The 21,334-nt window shown below is 41.4% G+C and overlaps 1 protein-coding gene across 2 annotated transcripts in view; it reads left to right on the top strand.

Annotated features, from left to right (window-relative positions):
- The window catches only part of camta1a (calmodulin binding transcription activator 1a), a 279,253-nt gene that overhangs the window by 244,600 nt on the left and 13,319 nt on the right, over positions 1-21,334 (top strand). For both annotated transcript variants that reach the window (XM_085442815.1, XM_085442814.1), the window contains exons 8-11: positions 2,738-2,878; positions 3,501-5,827; positions 9,715-9,841; positions 10,270-10,404. In XM_085442815.1, the coding sequence (XP_085298941.1) occupies positions 2,738-2,878; positions 3,501-5,827; positions 9,715-9,841; positions 10,270-10,404 (2,730 nt within the window). The remainder of the gene's footprint in view (positions 1-2,737; positions 2,879-3,500; positions 5,828-9,714; positions 9,842-10,269; positions 10,405-21,334) is intronic.

The following is a 21,334-nucleotide window of genomic DNA, read 5'->3' as shown; positions in this document are numbered from 1 at the left end:
AAACTGATGATGGTTCCAATTTCACAAGCTGAATTTTGTCAGCACAATCTTAGTTTTAAATCAAATCGTTATTTTTTCCAGATCAATGCCAATTTTTCCAAAATAATTGCCCCCCTTTGTCTTGCTCTTCCCTTTTTGTTGTGCTTTTCACAAAATTTCACTGCACAAACCATTTGACATGTCTAATGATACAAAAAAACAACAACAAAGGAAAAATGTGGATTTCATGGATCAGTTGAGCTTATTCTGTCTCTCCACAACAAAACACACACACACATTCTTGCTCTCAGTCACAAAACCTTTCATATGCACGAATGCTCACACACAGTAGTTCAAATATAAGCCCTGTGAAACATGGCCTTGTCTGACCTCGTCATCCTTAACACCCCGCGGTGTTTGATGAGAAAGAGAAGTAGCAAGAAGATAGGGGGGGGGGCTGAGGGTGGGGGTAAGAGAGGGGCATCGCTACACAGTCACGCTACAGTTCCATAGACAAGGCAGCCAGCTTGATTCACTCTTTTGGTCTAATGCAATAAACACGCAGCACTCTGCAGCTATGCCCCAAGCCTGCTGACAGATAGCGCATGAGCAGTTTTAACAAACACTCAGACAGACAGAAGGCTTGTCTCCAGGCTAGACAGACAGGGCCAGAGTAGAACAGACCAAGGCAAGACAGACAGCACTGGCCATCATATAAACTGTTGTACTCTGCTGTCCCATATAATGTCCAGTGGTGCAGAGACAACCGAGTGGGAGATGCCCAGCATCAACTGCTTTTGTCATTAGGCCTGTATGATGCTGCTCATGACAGGATCCAATCATCAGAATGATCATATGAATAGGTCGCCGTTTGGTGCCTGGGCTGTTGCTTCCACTGGGATTAAACCTAGTGGCAGTGCTCCTGTCATGTCTGCTTTATAATATAACCCTCAGTGAGAAGAGCAGACAGGCAGACACGGTGGTAACTGTACGTCAACAACTCAGAGCCTTCAGGGGTGACACCCGTCTAGATGAACAGGGCTGTGGCAATCTGGCATGAGGGATCAGGGCAGAGGGGAAACAAGATTGTTTGGACAAATAGGATAGGCATGGCGCTGCATGGTGGATGTAAGTTGTTGCATTACGCTCTCACTCTTGCTCTGTCACCCTCTCTGAGTTTGATCATCAGCACAGACATTCATCTGTCCTGAAGCTTCCATGTTGCTTTGCTATGGACGGAAATTCACGACACCATTTTGCCTTGTTATCTTTATTAGCATCATTTCATTAGTACTATTTTGTATATTTACATAATACAAAGTCAAGAGGTTAAAGTGGTTTAACCTCCAAACACAATTTGTGCAATAATTGTAATAACGTTAGCTGAAACTTGCCCCTCACATTTGTTATCTGCTTTTTTTCCTTTTTTCTCTCTTTTTTTTTTTAGCTCACCCACAGTAGATTAATGGCTGAATAAATCTGACTTTATTATACATCAAACTGAATCCTATTCATGTTTCTATAACCTGCCACAGTTAGTTTTCTGTGGAGCGTATGATCTTAGCTTGATCACTACAGCTCTGCTGACATCTGCTGGTGACCAGCCTATAATCTACCAAAGGAATGTAGAGCTTTCAAGTTTGATCCTTATCACAGTCATGCAATCATGTTTCCCAGCTTTTTTCACTTCAATTTAACTAGCTCTGTCTTTAATCTCCATTACCCTCACCCTCTTACGCTGTTTTCATCTCCTTTTATCTCAAGTGCAAACAGACATGCACTAAGCAAATCCTCAGCTTTTTTCATACATGCTCTGAACCTCATTCTCTTTATGTATCTCACTTGCATATTTAACCAAAGGAGGTACTAGAGTGTAGAGAACTTGAATTAAAGCTGGCTTGATTTTGTTTGATAGTCTAAATATGCCTCACTTCTGAAATATTACCTTTTTCCCCAGTTGAGAGCCTGAGCTCTGCAGCACTCAGTGATGTCTCCTACCACCTTACAGCCACTGAAACCACTATCTGTCTCATCAGAAGTGGTGGCTGCTTGACAAGTGGAGCGATGAAAAGTATTAGGAGGTGCTAGTGAGGTGTGACTGAGGCAAGCGAGTGGAGCCTTACAGGAGAAAACCTCCCTTTTTCCCTTGGTGCAGCAGCCGATCCGGCAGCAGCAGATTGGTGATGTTCTTTCCCAGAAGCTTTTCCCGTCAGAACAGAGTCATAGGTCAGGGTAAGGGTGGCGAGCGGAAAGATTGAGCTTGCTGTCACCTTCATCAGCACTCACAGAGGAGACGCCATGGAGTAGCAGCGGGCACCGACATATAGGAGAAAAAGAAGCACAACAAAAACAAGCAGTCCAATACAAAAGGCTTGACATTATGTTGAAGTGATACGAGGGGAAAGCAACCGATCAATGCTGCACTAAGAAAGGAAACAGGGGGTTTAGGGTAAGGGGGGAAATTTAGAGCTGTTTCAGTCTAATAGGGAAGAAATGATAGAGACTGAACAAATAATCAAAGGTACTGCCATTTAGATTCTTTATTGAAACTAGTCTGTCTGAGTCGGTGGATTGTTTTATCTTTAGGGAAAACCAGAAATACTAACTGTTTTTATGTGGAAACTTTTTTTGGGAGAGGTGACCAGCATGAGGTGTTCTAGTAGGTAGACAGGGAGGGCAGTGGGTGGGGCGGGGGGTTGGCGTGGCTGGTGGTCTGTTGGGCTGGCTGACATCTCTGTCTCCTCCTCTCTCCCGGCAGTTCATGGCATCAAGTGGACTTGCAGCAATGGGAACAGCAGCTCTGGCTTCTCAGTGGAGCAGCTAGTGCAACAGATTCTGGACAGCCACCAAACTAAGCCACCTCCCCGGACTCACAACTGCCTCTGCACGGGCACCCTGGGTAAGGGCTAGTGGGTGGGAAGGAGTTTATTCTATAAAAGAGAGAACTCAAAAATTCAGCGAGAGGACATAAAGATAATGTTTAGTATGTTGTAAATCAGAGAAGGTTGTTCTTTTATGGGTTGGTGATTTAATAGTGAAATCAAATGTAGGGCCCTATTATCTTTTAAAGTTCCTAATATCTGTGTCAGGGGCATATCTGAAATAGCCTTGCGCTTTTCAAATTTTATGCTAATCTCAATAGCATATTTTCAGCTGTGTTATTTCACTGACTTTTTTAATCAGAAAAAGAATGTAGAGAGTGAAGGTTTTCTAATTTAGAGAACAAATTACTCTAAGTAACCCCCACTTCCATTGTTATTTTTAAGATAACAAGGCGTGCAGAGCGTCCCATACACTTACATCGCCTTATGCCTATGAGAGGATTTATCACATGAAGAAGATTATGTTGCACAAAATTATAAATACAAAAACAAACTAATAATCCATCTTTGCCTCAGTTCATTGAATAGTAGATTTGCCTAATTTTTAAGCACTTGGAAATCAATAGAATAAATTTGCCTGTTTTACTCCCTCACACAGCTAAATCCCAAACCTCTTTTGCTCTGTTTGCCCTTGTATAGGTGCAGGAAGCAGTGTGCACCACAAATGCAACAGTGCCAAACACCGCATTATCTCCCCAAAAGTGGACCCCCGCTCAGGGGGATACAGCAGTGCCCACTCAGAGGTACAGAACAACGATGTGTCTGAGGGGAAAACAGAGCACAGTGCCCATGGTGGAGGAAAAAGCTCTGGGGGAGGGACTGGAGGGGGTAGCACCAGGGAGAAACGCAATGGAAAAGTCCACAAGCCTGTCCTGCTACACCAGAACAGCACAGAGGTGTCATCTACAAACCAGGTTGAGGTCCCTGACACCACTCAGAACTCACCTGTCTCCATCAGCAGCGGCCTCAACAGCGATCCGGACATGGCTGATAGCCCTGTGGTGACAGGGATGAGTCATGTGGCCTCTGTCATGTCTGGCCTGTCTCAGAGTGTCTTTATGTCTGAGGTCCCTGGAGACCCTGTCTACAGCATGTCTCCTACTGGGGGTCCAAATACTCACCTCATGGGTGCAGATGCCACTTCACAGGGCCTGGTGCTGTCTGTGACCTCTGATCGTCACAAATTTGCTTTCCCCAGTGGAGGTGTAGGAGAACCTGGGACTACCACTGCAGGAGACAGTCTTTCCATGTTGTCTACAGCTGGGGTGTCTGAGGAACTGGTGCTCTCCAGCAGTCTGGACTCGGGAACCATCAAGATCCCAGAAACTAATATGAACTTTGATCCCGACTGCTTCCTGAACAACCCCAAACAAGGCCAGACCTATGGAGGCAGCGCAATGAAGACAGAGGGAAACTCCTCCTCCACCTCGTCTTCCTCTGGTGGCAGTGCTAGCACCAATGGCAGTCTACAACGCTCCCCCACCATGCCAGATAATACCTACACTTTCAACTCAGCTCTCATAAAGAACATCAAAACAGAAGATACATCATTTGAGCAGCAGCTGGCCAAGGAGAGTGGCTACCAGGTGGGGGCAGTAGTGAACTGTGGGAGTGGCGTATCTGTGTCATCTGGTGCTGGTTCAGGTCAGGGCAGCCTCAGTCTGACAGCCACAGGCTCCCTGCTTCCATCTGGAGGTGGTTTGAGTCCCAGCACTACCTTGGAGCAAATGGATTTCAGTGCCATCGATGCCAAGCAAGACTATACGTCCAGCACTACCACAGTGAGCTATGGTCAAGCCATGTCCAGTCCTCACATGCAACATCAGAATCGTTCCCCCAGCTTCTTCCTCCAGGATGCATCTCAGACCAGCCAGACTCAGCAGGGGAGGCCCAGCATGGGCCAGAAAACACATTTGATGGAGCACAACTCCCATGACTCTGGAGCTTATATGGGGTTACAAGTTGTAAAAACAGACTCACCTGGCAGTAATGGCCACCTTCATCACCACCATCAGACCCATCAGACCCATCAGACCCAGCACAGAACCAACTGCAATGGAGGCTCACCCACAGAAGGGCCTGGCCAGGCTGGCTCTCTCCAGCTGCTACAATACCAGGGGGCCTTTCCTGGGCTGGGCACTGAGCACGAGGAGGTGGTTGGTCTAGAGCAACCTGGGAATGTGAATTCAGGTCAGACTGGAGCCACCGAGAATGGAGCTGAAAATCTGCTCAAAGCTGGTGATCACATCCAGGGATGTGGGGCAGGAAATGGAGAAAGAGGAGGAACAGAACGTTACCTGCAGCAGGCTTCAGATGGCGGCGATGGAGGGACAGGAGGTGCGGGTGAAGGGGTAGCAATTCATAATGGAAACAACGCCAGTGATAGCAACAACCACCCCCAACAGCAACAGCAGCTGCAGCCTCTTCTCCAAGGCACGGGCATGGTGCAGGGACTCTACAATGCTGTAGGAACCCACCAGGGTCTGGGTGGAGCAGCCAGTAACGGAGGAGCTGGAGGGACAGGCATGGAGATAAGTCTCGATCACTTTGACATCTCTTTTGGAAACCAGTTTTCTGACCTGATTAATGACTTCATCTCTGTGGATGGTAGTGGAACAGCCATGTCAGCTGGAGGGACCTTATATGCTCACCAGCTTGTCACATCTCACAACTCAGATAACCAGACCACAGCTGGTGGGCCCCCACAGCAGGGCCAGGAAGATGGAGGAGCCAGGGGCTCTGGTTACAGCCCCTCAGAGCTCTGCCTCCAACCCTGCTGCAGCCCCCAGTCTTTAAGTGGAGGGGCCAGTGCAGGAGGAGGCACAGGAGAGACCGGCTCATTGTCCTACATGAATGTAGCAGAGGTGGTTTCTGCAGCTGTAGCCCAGGGTGCTCTGGGGATGCTTCAGGCTACAGGCCGTCTTTTCATGGTCACTGACTACTCGCCTGAGTGGTCCTACCCTGAGGTGAGTTTTTTTCTTTTTGGTCATTTATATACCAGCCTAATTGTTGAAAGAGATTAGAAGGACTCACAATAGTCATATTTGTAATAGTCACTTCTGCACAAGAACACTCTAACATTTTTTAGAGTAGCCCACTCATCTAAAGTGCTGTCTGAGGTGTTGTTTTTTTATACAAAAAATTTAGAAAATTAAAAAATACAATGTTAGGTATGTAAATTAATAATTGACTGAGGATTGATTATTAGAAAAAAATTTATTGAATTTATTGAATCTGAGTAACAAGCTATTTGGTGATTTGACTCCTATAAAGGAACATGGCAAAGCTGATATGGTAGAAGGTAGGACAGTACCCCTGGAGTCCATATGCTGGTGATGGTGAAAATAAAGCAGACATAGACTTGAAAGAAGCTCTCTGAATGACCAGAATGAGGTGGAGATATGGAGCAAATGGGACATGAATGAGAATCTGGAAACAAAAATGCAGAACAGCACTGAGATTTAAAACACAGGCAACAGAAGCTGATTGGCTCACATAAGGTAAAAAATGTTGAGTTTTGAATGTTTGGCAAAGAAACCAAAAGAATAGAACAGCAGCCCAAATGCACAGGAATTCAGACAGGACAGTGAACAAAGACCCTTCTTATTTAACTTAAGCAGACGCTTCATATAAGAATAGGCTATCCTTATAAATACCCATTAGATTGACAAATTTATTGTTTAAATTGTATATTTTTGGGGGCCTGTTCATCATGTTCACTTCAAACTAAATTATCTGAATTATCCACAGCAAGATCTGGCCAGCACAACAACTAATGTGAAATCATAGCAAACCAAAGGTTTTATGTCAGAAATTTGAATACCTGTAAAGCAACACACATGATAACACGACAAATATAACAACAGTAACAATAGTAAAAAATGAAGTTGTCAAATTTTAATTAAACACTCACATGCATTATATTAGAAAAGACTTTGCTGTCTTTGCTGATGCAGACCCATAGAAAACAAAAGTCCTATTATCTATGTGTTATTGCTCCAACATATTCAAAAAAACAACAGCAAAACATACTCTGACCTTTTCTGTGACCCATAATAAAAAACAGTATTATATAGTACAAGCTAAGCTCTGTGTGTCTGAAACTAAATGGAATTTTCTATGCAGAATTAATAAAGGAGTTAATATAACTAAAGAATGACAACCAGTTTCATCATATTAAATTTATGTAATACTTTGTTTTATTTATACATTTTATAAATAAATTGCACATAACAGCTTTCACGTGCATCTTTAATGTATCCCCTATTTCTATCCCAATAGTAGATTTTACCACAAGAAAATGAAAATGAAATATGAAAATCAGAAAATGTACATTAAAGTTTTTCTGATCCGCAAACAAGGAATGATAGATATCTCTATAAATACATAGATTTATTGCTGTTTCAGACATGACTGGAAATGGCTAAATTTAAATAATTACTCGATACAGATGTGGTCAAAAGTTTAGATACATTAATTATGAGCATGAAGGCCATGGTAATTTTAAGCTTTTAATTATTTCTTTGAACAGTTTTACAGGGTGGAATGACTGTACAGCATACATCCTTAATTACTTTAAAAAACAAGAATTGGTTGAATTGGTGCAGTTTTAAAACACAAAGTGTCAAAAATATGCATATAGCTTCAAAGGTATACATACATACCCACTAATATTTAATTAAATGTCCCTTAGTTAGTAGTACTTACACCAGATGCTTTTGGTTGCCATGAAAAAGCATAATTCTGGCTGGATATTTAACCACTTTTCTTGGAGGAATTTGTAGAGTTCATTTGAATTAGTTGGTTTCCTTGCACAGACCCAGGTTTTAAGCATACTTAATGGCCTATTTCTAAACAACTGCAGATTTCAGTTTAAACAATTGTACTTATGCACAAGTTAGAATTTGTTGGGATGTTCAGGAATAACCTAGGAACCAACAAGGCTCATGTGTCAGTGTGACTGTCCACAGTGAAGCAAGTTTATCATGACTGTGGATTTAGAGGGTGCAATCACAATGCATCCTACAGCGACAAGAGGTGTGGTAGAGGAGTAGAACTGAGGCTTTCATACATAAGAACGCTATACAGAATGTTAAGTATGGTGTAAGGAGTCTGGGGCTGTTTTGCTATGGTACGTTAAAATAATCAAGAAGGAAGACAACTTCCAAATTCTTCAACTTCACCTCAACTGAACAGCTACATGATTGAAACAGGACAATGATCCCAAACACACATCAGAACTGGTTTTGGAATGAATAAAGCAAGCTAAGTCTGTGCTTTTAGGGAAATCAGTCAATTTAACCTCCTAGGACCTGGCGTCCACATATGTGGACATCACATTTTGGGACGTCTAGACCAAAATACTTAATTTTTCTCTACAAGGGCCTGATATCCACTTACGAGGGCATTATACTGCCACTGTTCTATCAAAATTTGGAACAAATGTCCTCATATGTGGATCTCATTTTTCTCAAAAACAAAAATTAGCTAAAAAAAAAAAAAAAAATCAGGTAATTCTTCGTTTTTATATTCTTTAGGTCCCAATCAACCCAAATAGCAAAGAAAAAATAAAAATGCATGCCATGAAAGAGTTCGGGTCTTAGGAGGTTAAATGAACTCTACCAGTTCTGCCAGGAAAAGTGGTCAAATATGCAGCCATAGTCTTGCCAGAAGCTTTTTGACGACTACCAAAAGTGTCTGGTCGGGGTGCAACTTGCCAAGAGACATTTCACCAAATACTAGTGTAGTTTTATGTATATATTTAAACCTGCATGTATACCACTGACCCTGTGTCGATTGGAGAAAATCCAAAATAAAGTCAAACCTATGCACACAATTCTTGATTTTATTTTCAACTTACCGTGATGCCCGTGATGAGCGTATGTAAACTTTGACCACAACTGTGTTTTTCTGTTATAAAACTGACATAATTAGAATTAAGACATTATGTCAGCTTTTTGTTTGTTTGTTTGTTTTTTACTAAAGAAGGAAATATCAAGGTTTATAGAGCCACATCACATCTCTAAAACCAAGGGAAGTGAATGAAGAAAGGATTGGATGATTGCAAAAAGTAATGTTATAACTGATGATAATCGATTGATTAAATATGTTTTAATATGTTTTTTTTATTGAGTAGGCAATATGGTAATAGGAAAGCGCTTTCCATTATCACCTAGTAATTACAGTCACGCAAGACAGAGTGGTATGATTAGCATTAGTGTTGAGGACTAAGCATTTGTACTGCTTAAATTCCAAATATATATCAGAAAGTACTGAAAACTAGTAAGTAAAAGTAAGTTTATACCCATAATCGCATAATCGCATGATTATGGGTATACACATACCAATACCCACTTAATTTCATGCAGCTTTCATGAAATTAGCCTCTAACATTGTCTTCTAAAATAGTAAGTTAAAAAAAAATTAAATATAGATTAAACAAAAATAGCTGCATCCATCCTCATGAATTGACCAAAGATATGCACACTAATATTTACTTTTCTTATTTGCACAAATCATGAGGTCATGATTATCCAATGACTCTGTGCTGTTAATCTTTAGTTATTTCTGTCAGCAGCAATGGTCTACTTCAGCCTCTGGAGGGCAGCAACATACTTAAACTCAGTGTGGGGTTTTTAATATGTATTTTTAAGAAAATTGGTGTGGGAGGGCGAAATGACAGCTTTCCACATGGTGGCAGCAGAGATTAGTGTTAGGATTGTGTTTGCTTTACCTTGGTGTCATTCTCATCTTTCCACTCTAGGTGGCAGAATAACAATATATATGATATTCAGTAATCAGGAATGCCGACTTTGAATGTGTTATGAGTTTATCCATTGTCTTGTTTTTTCAGGGTGGAGTTAAGGTGCTGATCACTGGGCCATGGCAAGAGGCCACCTCAAATTACAGCTGTTTGTTTGACCAGATCTCAGTTCCAGCTTCTCTTATCCAGCCAGGGGTGCTGCGTTGTTACTGCCCAGGTAAGACAGGAGAAAGCTTACATATATACATATAATATATATAATATTTCTTTGGTGAAGGGGCAGTATCATCATATGATTCATGAGCCAAAAACAAACAAAACAAATGGTCTGTGTTTTTTTTTACTTTTTGGCTAATTTATGAATAAAATATCACTTTTTCATTTTACTGAGATTCATTTTACAATTTTGTAGTGAACTCAACAATGCTAAGTGAGCCACTGTTTACCTCTGCTGTTTTCTCTTTCATTTTGATATTTACTGTATGACAACAGTTGCATTGTAAGATGATCCCTAAGTGTTATTTTCGTTTACACTGAGAGAAGAAACCCATGGAAAGTTGAACTCATAAGCAAATCTGTCACATAACCGTGACACCTGTGTGTATTTTATATGCCCGGATGTCTCATTCCTTTCACCCTCTCCAGCTCATGATACAGGTCTGGTGACGCTACAGGTGGCTGTCAGTAACCAGATCATCTCTAATTCAGTGGTGTTTGAGTATAAGGCCCGCGCACTTCCTTCACTGCCATCATCTCAGCACGACTGGCTTTCTTTGGATGGTACGTTTCCTCTTGTATTGTCCTTGGCTCGTTTATGATGACTGCATCTGTTGCTTTTCACATTTTGCTTTCTGTTTTCTTCACTCTATCATTTTGTTACATAATCCCTCCCCATTTTTACTTATTCTATTTGAGCACCGTCCACTATGACTTTAAGAATTTTGTCAGTTTTGATTAATGGTTCATCAAGCAGCTCAAATAATTTCTTTTTCTTGGCTTTTAACAATTTCTTTACTACCTACACATTTATTTTCTTTAACTCACTGGAGCCAAACAACTGTGCAGGAAATTCATTGTGATTTCACACAAATTGAATCCAGATACTCATAACTGTTATATACGGTATTTTCACAGAGCTATTGGCATTTTAAGTGACATATTTTTGGTTGTTCTTAAACGTTTTATTTTCACATGTATCATGCTGGATCAATATTCCCCTTGGAATCAAATCAGGGTGTGATTAACAGTGTTTTTAGAGCTTGTTCTTGAGAATAACATGCAGGTTATTTGATCTTTGAAGGTAAATGTCACCAAAAATCTCCGTATTGGCTGCTTTTAATCATTATTTCAGCTATTGCATAATCTTTAGAATCTTACTGTTCCTGGTTTTGAAAACGTAACTTTACTGGCAATAAAGTTGTATGGTAATTTGATATTTTAGTAGCTCAGCTACAGTTCCTGAGTGATTAGGGATTATTTTATTGTTTGTTTGTTTGCCTTTGCTATACAAATTTAACTAAGATGAATTATAAGTCTCTACTGTTGTAATTGGCATAATGTTTATATATTCATTGATATATAAAGTTTTTTTTAATAGCCTTTTTGATTGTGCTTTCATACTGCTCAGTACCATTTTGATTTTACTGTGTCTGTCATGCTAAGAAAACTGGAGTTCAACATTTCCACTTTGACTTTGTAGTCTGCCTATCTGATATGCAAATTAAACACCACAACAGATGTGTCAGGGCACATTTTATTTTAAGGTCAGCTGGGTGACAAAATACTGTCTACATTGTCTCATCTTGTCTATATTAAATTTGGCCACTAATGAGGCTATTTGTTTAAACCTTAACAGCAATGTACTTAAAGTCCAGATGCCTTCTTTTCAAGCTCCTTAGACTACATGACCTGGATGACTGATAACCTACACAGACTTAAAAACAATGTGAATTCAGTAATAAATTTGGGTTTGTTTTTATAAGCGTTTGCAAAAGATGGTCAATTGTGAATGCTATGTGTGAGCTCCTTGCAGCAAACAGGACTTTTGAGCACCGTGTAACTAAAACTGCTGCAGGGATGACAAATTTTCATTCTGTTTAAAGTCCAGTCCAGTCTGTGAGTCAGAAGACCTGCTGTACAGTAAGAGTATTTACCAGATTGTAATGAGTATGTGAGTCATTTATGTTTGTTTGTGCATGTGTCTGCTGGGAGACGTATTGCTGCAGTGGTTGAGCATTGACAGGATAAAGTAGGGCATGGTGAAGCACAGGCTCACAGGACAGCTGCAATGCAGACGGCCCTTGAGGGAGTGGGAGTGAGCTGGCAGCTCCCATACATGGCAGAACCAGTGAATCCCTCCGCCATTCATACCCTACTGCCTCACTGGCCCATTCACAGAACCAGTTAAGGAGGAGCTGACTGTCTCAGAGAAAACACAGCCCACCCTATTACCTTACTTAAATTAACCCCTTTCTTGTCTTTATTTAGTGGTTGTCTGTAGTCGATTTTTAAAGAGGACAAAGAAATGAGCACTGGGTGCACTGGAATTTTCAGTTTTTGGTTGGATGTCATCTTTTTAGCTTCCTTGCATGATCGATCATTCCTTTTAGAAATTAGTAGAGCGATTAAGCTCATGCAGAACAAAGCATTTGTGTCATGCAGCATGTACAGTACACCTTAGTGGTCGTTGTTCCATGTGTCCAAATCATATATGACCGTTTCTGTGCGTATCTCACTGTGGCAGGGAGCGGGGACAGAAAAGGAAAGGATTGTTTGTGCCATTCGCTGTTGGTTACTCCAAGAAAATGTTGTGCTATGAATTAGTGTTCAAGACTGAGTCGATGCTTTTGGCGAAAGCCTGTGTGACAAAGAGCTGCGGGGTCTGTGTGGACAGCGACTTTGACGCAAAGTGCACTTTAACATCCACGAGGGTTAACGTGAAGATTTTTAAGAAATGTTTTACATTTGTCTAACATCGTTCTCCTCTACAATCACATTAAAAAATCCATCACACTTTTAGCAACTTATTTCAGAAGTAGGGCAGCGTTTAATTATGTGCGCTCATCACTTGTCCGGTGTCGTGAAGCGCAACAGAGTAAACAAGAAGCGCTGCGCATATACGCGAAACAGTAATAACTAGACACGCTTTATTACCCACTTTCCAAACGTTAATGTGGTAAGATTTATTTTTCATTGTGCAGCTTGGGGGTGAGTCGCCTGATTAACTAGAACTGCTATAGGCTGCTGCCATTAGCATACGTGCCATACGTGCAGCATTTTGTCTGAATACGCAGCGGTGTGCTGTACAGCGTTCTGAGTTTGTTCTCCCGTGGAAGACTAACTGTGCTATGATGTGCTAATGGCACAGCTGCCTGCCTGCCTTGATTTGTCATAATGCAGAGTGGGGGAAGGGGCGCGCTTTTCTCTGCAGCACTGCAGGTACGGAGCCATGGGCAGGACAGAAAAGCTGTCGGAGATGCAGAACTCTCGTCGTCGCCCCACTAAAGTCCCTGAGCTCAGACCCCACGAACCGAGCCGGAAGAGGTTCGCTAGGCACAGACAAAATTACAGCCCCGCATAGCAGCACCTAGTGACTGTTAGTGTTTAAGGGAGCGTATTGACAGTACTGACTCTGAGCCCGACTACACCGGCAAGACAAACGGCAGATCGTGTACACACAATGCAGGAACGGAGAAGTGGGCGTGTTTGGGTAAACATGGTAAACTGTAGTTTGAGACGGCAGTTAGGGTTGGGAGAAGGCGAAACCCGACCGGATTTGGAGTATTGCGCGGACTCGTCTATATCTGCTTAAATCTCATTATTATTATTATTATTATTATTATTATTTTTATTATTGTTATTATTATTGGGAAATATAATAATAACAGTAATAATAATAATAATAAGAGGAGCAAGATTTTATGCGCAGGATCGCGGCGCGCGCAAGAGGCGACAAGCGGGAATTAGGGCGTCTGTTTACCGGCGGCACGTGCGTACAACGTTTCCTCGCTGTGGTATTTGTCATTTTACTGCAGGCTGGGATAGCAAAGGCTACTAGAAACACTAGGAAAGTGTGCATGTGTTTGAGGTGAAACAAGTGTAGAGGAGGAGGAGGGGGCTATTAGAGGAAGAAGAGTAGTGAGTGGTCTCTCTCTCTCCCCCCCCTCTCTCTCCCCACGTCGCTCTCTTCCCTCACTTTGTTCTATTGTTGACGAGTGCACTGTTGAGATTGAGATTCAGTCTACACCAAGGATTTATGAATATTTTTTTTATTATTTTTTTTTATTCCTCCGTGTTACACCATGCAGTAGCCTGACTGCCAGACTGTCGGGGCAAAACTGCAGTTTGAGTGAAATGCAGCTTTGGTTGGACTTCTTTGGGTCAGGATGCCAGTGAATGATACCTGCATTTCCTAAAAAGACAAAGGGGCTGTATTTTTTGGCTTTGAGGTGGACTTTACCAATGGAAAATAAAATAGAAGGTTAGAAGTGTTAAGCTCAACCTTTGGCTGTAGTGCTGTGCTGTGTTGTGGTTGTGATGTGTTTGGGCTGCTTTTTTATATTCTGTACGTTTCTTGTGTTTGCCCGAAGAAGTTCCACGTTTCTTTGAACACCCCGCATGCAGAGTTATTGAATGTCACTGTGGTCATCGGTGTGTGTGCTGTAACAGAGTTTTACAGAAACTGCCTCTTTTGGCCACATGCTTCCAGGTGTTTCATGCAATTGTGCCTCATTGCAGGGCACTGGAGAGTTGACGCTAATAGTAGCCAACTCCTGACTCACGACTTGTGCTTGGACGTGTTAGACAACTCCAGACACCTTCAGAGACAGTAACAGCATTTGCTTTTGCTCACATTTTGAGGAACAAGGGAAGTTAAGTAGTAGCAGCGACTGTTTTCCAAGCCCTGATGCTTTAAGCATACATGGGCTTTCAGTTTGCACTCTTTCCTGACAGTTTTAGTCAGTTATGTCTGAACTGTGGGATCATTGTGTTTTAAACTGGTACAAGCACTGTTTCGTGAGTTAGGCTGTTAAACACGGTGTAGTTGCTTTAGTCTAGCGCATTAATGGGGTTGTTGCATGTGTGAGTTCTGCTGAGGTTACCGGGGCCAGTGTGTAGCTGGTGAAAATCATTATTCTGATGTTTCACAATTTGAATTGCATTCAAAGACAATATCAACGCCATGGACACATGAACATACCTTACTACAGCAGCCTAGTCTATCATTCAGCACCACAGTTTAGGTGGACAGCGACTTCATTTAGTCTTCCAACTTTGCTGTAGCTTAGAGCTCTCCAGACTATTTAAACTGAGAGAATTCCAGGCATGGGGTACATTTATCGACCTGTTGCTCCTCTGTGAAGTTCCTGTTTTCAATGCATAGCACAGTGTGCAGTGCCCAAACTTTATCCAATTTTAAAAAGCAGTGACAGATACAAGAAAAAAGTTGCAAAGTCTTAGGATGAGTCACCAAAGTGCTTTTTCATGTTTTACACAAGACCTTATGCATATGCATATAGTGTTAATATATTCCAGAAATTTTATTTCCCACTACAATTTTTTTCTTCATAACAAAACAATGTTATGTTGTTTACAGTTTTAGAAAACTCATATTCACTGTTGCTTTAACACAAACATTGATTTTCTTGAATAAATGTGTTCTGAAAATCATGCTGAATAACTGCTTTTTTTTAGTAGGGAAACTAATGCATTTTTGAGGGCACTCTAGTTTTTGGTGGTTTCTGGTTGGCAGCAGTAAGGACAGACTGAATCTTAGTATAAATGCACTAATCCATGTGTTAAGTATACCAGTGTTAGTGGGGAAGCTGAAGCTATGAGGCTGTAGCAGGAGTGGTAATTTAATTATTAGTTACTTTGTCAGGAGTTTGGTTCCTTTTATCATCAGTCTGTCTTATTATTATAAAGTGTGGAACTATGAGTAAATATAAACAGTGATATTAAAGTAGCAAATGTTGTTTAATTCCTAATATTTTGCCCTGTAAACAGCAAAATTGCAGCAATTTTAATGCTAAACATTTTACTGCAGCCCTTGTACAGCAGGTGTACCTGTAGTATTAACGAAAAGAAGAATAGCATTAGCAGTTCTAGTAACAGGAGTGGTGTGGGAATGCTTACACCTGGAGGTGAGAGATCAGCAAGGACAAGCCATTTTAAACAGATAAGAATGTTTAACTAGAAACAGTCATTTTACCAGAGAACATAATTCCCGGATGTTCATGTGCTTCAGTTCAAGTTGCACAAATAACTGGGAATGACCTCAATTAAGACACTTTCACTGTCATTGACTGTTATTGACTTTTCTATAACAATATAATTGCTAGAATGCTTTTTCTTAAAGCACTGACACTAAATTTAGTTAGTCTATGCCTGAGATATAGTGGGGAGATGATAAAACAGTAACGCCTATCTAGTCTGATGCAATCCAGAATAACAGTTATGCAATGAGGTCTACCTCTGTGAAGCTTTCCATGTGTATGTAGTTTCTTGTGATTGCCATCGTGTTCAGTAAAGTCTAGTTGTATTTTGAATCTGTACATTGTATTTTCCTGTAGGCTGCTTTATGTTATTAATGGATGAAACATTAGCAGTGATCTGTTAATTATTTATTTGTGTTTTTATCTAGTTGTGTTTTAAATTCCACGTTAAAATTGATTGGTTTGGCTCTCTGTCAGCTTTATTTATAAATCATTAAGGATCACATGAATTTAAGTCTGCTCACTCTGCTGTCTGTCAACAGTTGTAACAGCTGACAGAAGACTTAACTATGACTTCAACTACAGTGTTGGATAAGGATTCAGGGAAAGTGCAGAACAGGCTGAGAGTCTCTGTTGAGTGCATTCAGCCAAACTCTGTTGTCTTACTATTAATGGAAAGCTTTGGAGAAGTCTTGTCCCTTGGGCTTTGGTGTTTCATAGCAGATTGATTTATCTTTGAAATTATTTCCCCCACTCATCTCTCATTTGCGTTTCTGCCTGCAGCGGATGTGTCAAACAGTATGTAGTTGTTTATGCAAATAGGAACCTAATGAAATGTACTTGTTAGTGTATCAACTGAACATGTTGAAAAAAAAAAATCAAACTATCCTGCTTTCCGAGACATAAAACCAATACTCTATCACTCTATTAGTGGGATAGCAGGTGACAGTAAATTTCAAGGGGTGTGCACTCTTGGCATTTTACCTCCATTGTGGCACAAAGTATCTATTCTTTGTCCAGACTGTACTCGTATTGACCTGTCTATATATCTGGATGAATGCCAGAATCCTGAGAGCTGTGTTGAAGCACTGTGACCTGAAAAATTAGTTTTTGTTTTAAGACTCAGAATTGCCAGGGGATAATAATTGAAAATAATGCCATTGTTGTCAGCTGTTACTACTTGTAGTTTTTTATGTACTAAAGTACATAAAAAAGTAGAGTTTTATGTACTTTTATGTACAGGTATGCCAGTGATGTAGACTTCTGGTTACCTTCACTTTGGTATTTAGTCTTGAAATTAAAAGTGTGACATTAGAGCTTATCGGCTTGTCTGTGAAGAAATTCAACAGTTTTCTGCAACTGATGTATCCAAGAGGAACATTTGTTTACTTAAAGGAAATTCAAAAGTATATCTTACCCATCTGAGAGGTTTCAGTCAGTTGATTCAGCTTTTCATAGCAGTAAACACTTACATATTAAGAACATTTAAACGTTAGATCACTCTGAAAGCTCATTTGTTGTTTTTGTACATTAGCCTTGTGACTGATTCATGAATTGGCCAGGGTATGCTCTGTCTCTCACTCTGCCCCATGGCCTTTTACAGGCTGAGGATTATAGCAGATGGATGGATTCTCAAATCCTAGTGCTAAAGTAACATAATCTTAAAAGCAAGCTTGTTTCTGTTGCTTTAAGTCTTCTGCTTTGCACATTTAAACTGTATGTTATCACTCTTCTAACAGCAGTTTAAAGCAAGGCAAAAATATAGAACAAATCCGAAACCGGTCAATACACTAAGTCAAAGTAAAGTCTGTCTTTGATCAATGCATACCCATGTGTTCCAGCTGTGAGGGCTGTTGCCAGATGGCCTGGCTCCCTTGCTTTGCATGGGCACAAATACTAGCTCCTGTCAATCAGTTCACACAGAGACCTTGGGGGAGGCTAGCCTCTGGTCTTTCCACTGGGTTACATGTGAGAATCTGACTGGCTGCAGAGGGATAATGAGGTCCAGCATTTAAACTGAGCGGCATGAACAGAACCCTGAGTTAAAAAGTGAAAATTAAAGGTCTCCTCCTGCAGTTTGTCCAAAGCTCACTAAATGAATAACCCTGTAAACCCTGTAGTATTATCTCAATAGGCACATTTTTCTTGAACTGTGTATTTTCGGTTCCAAGGGTGAAATAAAGGTTGTTTTAGTGTGAGCACAAACATTACGGTGCCTCCAAGACACTAAAGCTCTATTAATAGTCTTGCCCTCACCCTCGATATCTCTGACAAGCTGCTTTTCACTTGTCACCCTTCCCTGCCCTCTCATCTCCCTTCACCCTTGTCCTGTCCTTACTGTAATCTCCCCCAGCTGTTTTATTCCTCCCTCAAGCCTGTTCTCACTTTCGTTGTGCTCCAGTGTGCCTCCATAAGCAGCCCTGTCCTTCCTTCCCACATGCCCGTGTATATCAAACTATCTCTTGAGGAGCTCTGCCATGTCCCAAAGATGAAATAGATTGAATTAGGCAGGACTTTGATGTTGTGTGGATTCAAACCCAGTGCAGATTTTACAGGTCTGCTGCTCTTTGCTTGTCTCCAAAGATGTGTCCTTTGAGAGAAGCTAATGCAAAGTCACAGTAGAGCCACATTGACACACAACTTTCATAACACACAAAGGGACACTGTAGACTCTGCAAAGATCAATTTTAACATGGAGAAAGTATACTACACTACTCTTGCAGTGCCTTTTATGAATAAAAGATACTTGAAACTGTCCTTGTGGAACAAGACAGCCACAGTCAAAGTCTGAAGTCTAGAAATGTATTGAGTGAGTACCGGTCCCAAAGTTGACCTGCTGTTCACCATTCTCATTGCTTAACAAGTAAGGAAACGATCACATCTAAAGACATTTAGTGTCTTTAGATTTTCCCATCCTCTTCAGGCATTCATCCCAAAGGTGATAGGTTTTCCTCTTAGTTCTAACAGGAGACAAGTCAGATCATCACTTGGCAGCAAATTCACTATAATTTCGAAAAGCACTCTGTTGTGTTATGTAACGGACTGTAAAGGGAGAAAAAAGAAAAGGTTCACTCTAACTGTGTTAGCTAGAGTCATTAAAATAACTCTTATTGAATAACACTTAATATGGCACAGGATAACCAACACCAGAAATGAGTTTAGATGCATAGAAGTGTGAAACAGAGCATAAAAATGTATTCAGAAAAGTGAAGAGGTCTCTGTAGTTTTGTCATTTTTATCTCCAGTTTGGAAAGGAGAGGTTAGCCAGGGTCCAATTCCAGCAGGGGATTACAGTACCAATTTCTAATACGTCAAAAGAGAGAAAATCTGATTCACTCACAGAAACTTAACCTGGAGTTCTTGTCTTTATAGCTTTAAGTTTACACTTCAATAGACTAAACACCATTCATTCAAGTTCTCTAATTAAAAAGGTTGTCTGCCTGGTTTTTGTACCCAGTTATATTATAAAATAGCACGTCACAGTCTGCCCTAAATATGTGAGAGTGACCACGTCTGCTGCCACACACCGTCACAAGGGAGTAAACCAGCGAGAGGGAGGCCGTTAACAACGTCACCGTGTTGTTAAACTGCTGTTTGGCTGCTCACCTTCCCTGTCTCCTCCTTCTCCCCTCCCACTCGTGTCTACCCCCATCCTCCCTCTGCAGTGGACGTGCATCGCATTTGGAGCAGCAGGCAGCAGGTGGAGATGACATCATCTGCACTGCAGCACACTGCAGCACTGGGTCTGAACAAAGACATGTCAGCCCACTGCTAACTAACCCCCTCCCTCTCCATCTATCCATGTCTCTCCTAACATGTCAGACAGTAGCAAAAGGCAGAGCAGCCCCCTTACCAAGGAAGGTTATGGTGCTGTGACTTATCTCAACCTCTGACTCCCCCTTCTGACACAGCCACTCCAGAGTCCTGAACAGGCTTGTAACTATTAACCTTACTAGGCTCAACAAGCCCCCATGTGAATAGGTTGACATGGATCTCCAGTTTACATAGAGAATAGGTAAGCATAGACCCTAAAAATAAGCTCTGTTAAAACTCCTGTTTGATATGACTGTTCTGGTCACTGTTCACTTAGGTAGTCTGCAGCACACAGAGGAAAAAACAAAGACCTTATTGTTGTCCTTTCAGTTCATTATTCTCAGTGCAGTATAATGTTACTGCGAGCAGCCATTTACCATCTAGTGACATTCGTTTCTGTTCAGCGATAGGAGTTACTTGACCTCTTTTACAGTGGCTTATAGGAGGTCCCACTGTGACATTAGCTTTCAGTGGAGCCTTGAGCCATGACTGCCAAGATACCGTAAAACGCAAATGTCATCAGGTCGTGCTGTGAAGGCTTCCCACTTAGAGTCATTAGGTCCTTACCTACGGCATCAACACTGAGAGTAGGCCAAGTACACAAGAAAAAGAGGCAAACAATTTTTTCATTGTTCGCCTCTCTCCCCATTTTTTTTGCCGGTGTTCTGAGTCCTTATCCTCCCCTTCATCAATAAGCCAATAGCACACAGGCAGACCATATACACACAGCCATGTTCCTGTCGCCTAGTTACCAGTCGGCAGCAGGTTGCCACAGAAACGGCCTCATAGTGGCTAAATGGGGAATGCTAATGCAGTCTTCTATACTCCCTGCTGCAGTGGGCTCTCTGTGCACATCCCAATCCACTGTCTGTACCCAACATGCTATGTTAGTGTGTGTGTGTGCGCGTGTGCATGTATGTGTGTACAAGCACTTGCTGTTAGTTGGCATGTGAGTTAGTGAGTTTTAGCAACGAGTGTGTCTTTTAATCTTGAAGGTAACATATGGCACCAGGTTCCAATTCCAGTGGGTTGGCTTTTTATTAATAACTACTGAGATGCATTTTTTGCAGTGATCAAAACCAACCTGACAATATTACAGTCAACTTAACTTTCCAATTACGCTCTGTTTTATCTTTTGGGTTTGCTTCAGTTTAAATAGTCCTTATAAGTCATTCGCTCTGTCCTTTCCTGTCTTAGCTCTTGAATTATACAGTGTGTTTCTGACATAGAAAGTATCTTGTTGCAAGCCTGAAAATATGCACAGGACAACCACGCCATAACAACCAGCCTGTATCAGAAACAGTCTCTAAAAAAGCCTGTAAACATTCTCAAGTCTAAAGCACCTCTGTCCATTCAGATTTATGGGATATTTGTCTTTTAAAGGACTCTGTGCATGGGTGCAAGTTGTGATTGATTCTATACTGTCATTTTCTTAGTTCTCCTGCCATACAAGCTGATGGTAGAGGGGAAGGCTGGGACTTCAGGGCCATAATGGGCTATACTTAATCAGCTGTTGAATGCCAGCTGTACACCCCCCCCCCCCCCCCCCCCCTTGTCTGAATCCCTCTGAGGAAGAGTGGTTCAAATTTAAAATGGCCCTGCTCTCTGGCCAATCTTTCAACCTGTTTTAGTTTGCTGGAGTGGTGTTTGAGTGATGTGAGAAAGATGGCAGCAGGAGTTTA

This window comes from Copadichromis virginalis, linkage group LG20 (assembly GCF_057382275.1).
Source record: "Copadichromis virginalis isolate Kocher_CV1m ecotype Utaka linkage group LG20, C_Virginalis_male_GT1.1, whole genome shotgun sequence".
NCBI lineage: Eukaryota > Metazoa > Chordata > Actinopteri > Cichliformes > Cichlidae > Copadichromis > Copadichromis virginalis.
Note: the sequence above shows the minus strand (reverse complement) of the source record. Positions and strands in the feature narration are given on the sequence as shown.